The 6,482-nt window shown below is 53.0% G+C and overlaps 1 gene segment (V, D, J or C); it reads right to left on the bottom strand.

The window, feature by feature from the left end:
- Positions 1-2,636: 2,636 nt before the first annotated feature.
- On the bottom strand, positions 2,637-6,043 carry LOC129629788 (immunoglobulin lambda variable 8-61-like). The segment is given in 3 exon segments: positions 2,637-2,660; positions 5,579-5,892; positions 5,992-6,043. Coding segments are annotated over 3 exon segments (384 nt in total).
- Positions 6,044-6,482: the final 439 nt, after the last annotated feature.

Here is a 6,482-nt window from a genome sequence, read left to right as displayed (position 1 = left end):
TGCTCCACTGGGAGGGGAGATGCCAGGACCCCAGAGGGAGCCAGGCTCCTCCCACCTGGGCTGCAGGCCCCGCCCCCAAGAACCCAGATCAGGCCCCAGCCTCCAGGCTCAGCCTTGGTGCTTAGCGCCCCCGTCAGGGTAAGGAGAAGAGGAGACCACCCTAGGAGGACTAGAAGTGAGGGAACATCACTCAGGGCAGAAGTGAAGGGACGTCCCCGCACTCTGAGGTAGGCAGTAAGCTAACCCAGGAAGCTCCAGGCAGCATGGACACTGAGTTCCTGTGTTCAGATTCTCAGGAGCAGAACGTCAGTTCAGTTCAGTTCAGTCGCTCAGTCGTGTCTGACTCTTTGTGACCCCATGAATCTCAGCACGCCAGACTTCCCTGTCCATCACCAACTCCCGGAGTTCACTCAAACTCACATCCATCGAGTCGGTGATGCCATCCAGCCATTTCATCCTCTGTCGTCCCCTTCTCCTCCTGCCCCCAATCCCTCCCAGCGTCAGGGTCTTTTCCAATGAGTCAACTCTTTGCATGAAGTGGCCAAATTACTGGAGTTTCAGCTTTAGCATCATTCCTTCCAAAGAACACCCAGGACTGATTTCCTTTAGAATGGACTGGTTGGATCTCCTTGCAGTCCTAGGGACTCTCAAGAGTCTTCTTCTACACCACAGTGCAAAAGCATCAATTCTTTGGCACTCAGCTTTCTTCCAGAGAAGGCAATAACACCCTACTCCAGTACTCTTGCCTGGAAAATTCCATGGACGGAGGAGACTGGTAGGCTGCAGTCCAAGGGATCGCTAAGAGTTGGACACGACTTAGCGACTTCACTTTCACTCTTCACTTTCATGCATTGGAGAGGGTAATGGCAACCCACTCCAGTGTTCTTGCCTTGAGAATCCCAGGGACGAGGGAGCCTGATGGGCTGCTGTCTATGGGGTTGCACAGAGTCAGACACGACTGAAGCGACTTAGCAGCAGCAGTAGCAGCAGCTTTCTTCACAGTCTAACTCTCACATCCATACATGACCACTGGAAAAAGCATAGCCTTAACTAGACAGACCTTTGTTGGCAAAGTAATGTCTCTGTTTTTGAATATGCTATCTAGGTTGGTCTTTCCTTTCCAAGGAGTAAGCGTCTTTTAATTTTATGGCTGCAATCACCCTCTGCAGTGATTTGGGAGTCCCCCAAAATATAGTCTGACACTGTTTCCACAGTTTTCCCATCTATTGCCCATGAATGATGGGACCAGATGCCATGATCTTCCTTTTGTGAATGTTGAGCTTAAAGCCAACTTTTTCACTCTCCTCTTTCACTTTCATCAAGAGGCTTTTGAGTTCCTCTTCACTTTCTGCCATAAGGGTGGTGTCATCTGCATATCTGAGGTGATTGATATTTCTCCCAGCAATCTTGATTCCAGCTTGTGCTTCTTCCAGCCCAGCGTTTCTCATGATGTACTCTGCATATAAGTTCAATAAGCAGGGTGACAATTTACAGCCTTGACGTACTCCTTTTCCTATTTGGAACCAGTCTGTTGTTCCATGTCCAGTTCTAACTGTTGCTTCCTGACCTGCATAGAGGCTCTCAAGGGGGGCGGCGGTGAGGAGATGCCCCTCGTCCAAGGTAAGAGAAACCCAAGTAAGATGGTAAATGTTGCAAGAGGGCATCAGAGGGTAAACGCACTGAAACCATAATCACAGAAAACTAGTCAATCTAATCACATGGACCACAGCCTAGTCTAACTCAATGAAACTAAACCATGCCCTGTGGGGCCACCCAAGATGGGCGGGTCATGGTGGAGAGGTCTGACAGAATGTGCTCCACTGGAGAAGGGAATGGCAAACCACTTCAGTATTCTTGCCTTGAGAACCCCAGGAACAGTATGAAAAGGCAAAATGATAGGATACTGAAAGAGGAACTCCCCAGGTCGGTAGGTGCCCAATATGCTACTGGAGATCAGTGGAGAAATAACTCCAGAAAGAATGAAGGGATGGAGCCAAAGCAAAAACAAAACCCAGTTGTGAATGTGACTGGTGATAGAAGCAAGGTCCGATGCTGTAAAGAGCAATATTGCATAGGAACCTGGAATGTTAGGTCCAAGAACCAAGGCAAATTGGAAGTGGTCAAACAGGGGATGGCAAGAGTGAACGTCGACATTCTAGGAATCAGCGAACTAAAATGGACTGGAATGGGTGAATTTAACTCAGATGACCGTTATATCTACTACTGCAGGCAGGAATCCCTTAGAAGAAATGGAGTAGCCATCATGGTCAACAGGAGTCCTAAATGCAATACTTGGATGTAATCTCAAAAATGACAGAATGATCTCTGTTCATTTCCAAGGCAAACCATTCAATATGACAGTAATCCAAGTCTATGCCCCAACCAGTAACTCTGAAGGACCTGATGTTGAACGGTTCTATGAAGACCTACAAGACCTTTCAGAACTAACACCCAAAAAAGAAGCAGTGGCTGCGTGGGCACAAGAGGCCCGAGAGGAGCCACTCCACGTTCAGGAGCAGAAAACCAGGCCCCATTAAAAAGATGTTCGTGGTCACTGGGCAGAGATGAAGACTCAGGCTGAGAAGCTCTGAGGGCGGGTCCTGGGACCTCGCGGCCCCCCTCCTACCCCATCTTTGTCACCACGTCTGCGGCACCGTTTCCTGGGGGAGCAGGAGAAGGAACTGCTCAATTGAGCCCAGGTCTTTCGCCCTCACCGAGGTTGAAGCCCACCCAGGGCTCCCTCGGGGTGGACCCATGCCCCCGCCCCCACCCTCCCGCGGCTCCCCAGCCTCCTCCACAGCCGGCTCCTCGCAGAGTCTGGCTCCTGGTTGCCTTCCACAGCAGCTGCAGACTCCGCGACTGGGTGTCTGTAACTCATGAGTCTGATGCCAGAACATGAAGTGTGACCTCGCACACACGGCAGAGGGGCCTTTACAAAACTCTGTGTCCTGGGTTACACTGCTTTACTTTCTGCATCCTGGTGCCTCCTGGTGAAAATGAGGACGTGGGTGTCAGAGAAGGATGGAGCCTCCAGCCAGTGTTGTCAACACGGCTGGGATACCCCTGAGGAACTGGTTTCATCTCTCAGGTCACCGTGTGCAGTTCAGGGAAATGGGGGAAATGATAATAATTCAGACGAGGTTGACAGTGAGGGTGGGTGGTGGAGGGTGCGTCCACAGCGAGTGGCCAGCGATGCCCACAGCAAGCCCACAGGGAGGCCTGCTCAGCTGCGGGAGGATCAGGGAGCAAGAATTTACAACAAATCCAAAGGATATATTTAGGGGTCAACTGTGGGCCAGTTCTTTCTGAGCCTCTGAGGCACTAGGGAAACACAGATGAAGCCTTGCCTGCGGCCCCCAGATTGTTCCTTCTCCCCAAAGGAAAGGCTGTGATCCTGACACTCCTCCAGCCCTTCCTGCTCCACACCCACCTCCATCACACACACACACACACACACACACACACACACACACTGCGCTATCACACACACACACATCCCGCTATCACACACACACATACACACACACATCCCGCTAACACACACACACACAAACACACCCCTCCCTCACACACACACTCACCCCTCCATCACACACACACACACACCCCTCCATTACACACACGCACACATACACACACACTCCACTATCACACACACACGCGCATACACACCGCTATCATACATACACAACACCCCCCGCTATCACACACACACACACCTGCATCACACATACACACACACACCTCCATTACACAAACTTACACACACTGCTATCACACACACACACACACGCACACACCTACATCACACACATACACACCGCTATCACACACACACACACCCCCCCCTCCATCTCACACACACAGACACATACACACACCCCTCCATCACACACACTCAGGACCAGGGACCAGGGCACTGAGGACGGACACTGGGGGACGCGATGACACTTCCCTCTTTCTCAAGAGGCGGGATCTCGCAAAAAGCTCTTCTCCCCGGAGAGGGGCCCTGGAGACGGTGGGCCCTGGGGAAGTGACATCACAGGCTGTGCCACCGCCACACTCTGCGCCTCCCTCATTCACTGGGGCGCCCTCAAAGCTCCCCCACTGCATCCAGGGCCTGCCTGCCCTTCCTCATAGGGGCCCCTGTGCCCACAGCCTCCCCTTCACCCACCCTGGCTGAGCTGATCTCAGAGTCAGGATCGCTCACAGCTGGAGTGCTGGCCACTCAGCCCTTCCTGCTGCTGTTCTGAGCCCAGATCTGCACTCAGGGCTCCAGCCTCCCCATCCTGGGTCTCCTCCGCCAGGGCGAGGACACACGTCCTTCCATCCCCCGAGTGGGGCCAAACCCACGTAGAGCAGCTCAGAGCAGGCCCGGGGATGGCCACTCATTCAAGAGCCAAGGTTTCAGTCCTGTTGTGGTGTTGTGGTTGCTGGTTACCCAAATCACAGACACAAAGTCTTTCAAGTCCCCTCTTTGATGGGTGAGTTTAGCGATTCGGGGTGAGGCAGGGAGACTCAGAGTTTCCGTCCCAGGAGGGACCAGGAGGAAGCATCTCCCAGAATCCACAGTGACCTGTGAGCAGGCACCCAGCCCAGGCCAGAGAGGACACCCTGCTGAGTGCCCATCACACACAGAGACCCATTCAGCCAGACCTAGTAGTTGGTGGGGGCGGGGCTGACACAGCAGGGGCTGCCCACAGTGCAGAACCTGGGGAGACCCACAGCGCCCCTTATAATCCCCACAGACTCCATCTTTTGGTGGAAGTGGTGCTGGGCCGGGGCCGATGACGGCTCACTGTCAGCCCAGGAACATACACAGCCATGCCCTGTGCTATGAGCACAGGTAGTGATAGACACCGACTGTCCAGCTTTTCAGGGAGCAACACTTTCCAAAATTAAATATACATACATATGTACATACATATATATATACATGTATATGTACATTTAAAAACCTACCAATATGGTCATCAATAAAATTCATAGACATTTAATATGGCATTTTAAAATATTAAAACTATGTCAGGTTGATTAATTGAAGAAAAAATAAAAAAAGCCTAGAAGTCTGGGAAAAGACTTTCAGAGAGCAGGAGCTGTCTGGGACAGTATCAGACTTGCAGGCTTTCAAAGCTTCTTTTCCATGATTAGCTTCAGTGTGATGACTGGGAGCACGTGGCGTATAAATAGATCAGCACGTGTTCTGACAGAAGTGTTTAGGTATTACTTCATTCTGCATCATCAAGTTAATGAAATTGAGTATGTCTCTTAAAACTCTTAGACCAAGAAGGGTCGTGCTGGCTGTGCTGGGGTCTCTGAGTCTCAATGTTGTTTACAAAATGGGCACCTGAGCCCCCCATTATGGGCTGAGGGGTCCTCTTGGAGACCTGGACACACCCGGGGAGAGACTGCAAGAGGCACGGGGCCGTGTACCACGGGACAGGAGATGGATCTGGAGCCTCCTTCCCCACAGGGGTGCTGACCACTTCCACCCTCTCCTGCCTCTCCCGCCTCTAAAGGCTGACCCCCCGAGCACATGGGCAGGTTTTAGTAGCGCTTCCCCATGGGCTCCCCTCACTGTGCAGCTGTAACTACCACTGCCCTGGTACAGCAAGAAGAGATAGTCAGCCTCGTCCTCGGGCTGGGCCCCCGTGATGGTGAGGGTGGCTTTGTTCCCAGAGATGGAGGCAGAGAAGCGATCAGGGACCCCAGAGGCGCGGGTGTTTGTGTTGTAGATAACATTTCTGGGAGCCTGGCCTGGGGTCTGCTGGTACCAGCTGGGTTCGTTGTAAGTAGTGATTGACCCAGAGCTCAGTCCACAGGTGAGGGTGACCGTCCCTCCTGGAGACACCGACAGTGACGGTTCCTGGATCACAGTCTGAGCTTCTACCCCTAAGAGAGACAGAAGAGAGAAAGCGGTTGTTATGGAGATGAAGTGCCCTGAGACTCTGCTTGGAGGTGCCCCAAGGGTGCAGAGTCCCGGCCCCTGACCTGAGCCATAAGCGAGCAGCCCGAGCAGAAGCAGCATCCAGGCCATGGTAGGGACCGTCGCAGGATGCAACCTCCTGAGCCTCCTGGGCTGGAGGTGGGGTTCTGGGCCTTTTGATGCCTCCACCCCGTCAGGAGGAGGAGGTGCCTCATGCAAATCACTTCCTCCTCTCCCTGCCCAAGTCACCAGAGATCTCTGGGGTGGGGGGACTTGAAGGAGGCAGATGCTGGACCTCACACAGAGTGGGGACAGCATGGGGAGGAGCCACTGAGAGATGGGGTGACAACTTTCAGCAAATGTGCCCCCGTGACCTGGTGACCTCGGTCCTCTATCTCCTTCCCGGAGTGTCTGAGGCTGAAGGAGGAGTTTGCAAGTCTGTCTCTCTTGCCGCAAAAATCCAGCCTTTCCCGCACCTGAGCCTGTCTTTAGAATGCTCTCTGTCTCCTCAGGGAGCCCTGAGTCCCGTCTGTGTGGTGCTGTCCGTCCTCCTCTC

Source organism: Bubalus kerabau, chromosome 16 (assembly GCF_029407905.1).
Source record: "Bubalus kerabau isolate K-KA32 ecotype Philippines breed swamp buffalo chromosome 16, PCC_UOA_SB_1v2, whole genome shotgun sequence".
Lineage (NCBI taxonomy): Eukaryota > Metazoa > Chordata > Mammalia > Artiodactyla > Bovidae > Bubalus > Bubalus kerabau.
Note: the sequence above shows the minus strand (reverse complement) of the source record. Positions and strands in the feature narration are given on the sequence as shown.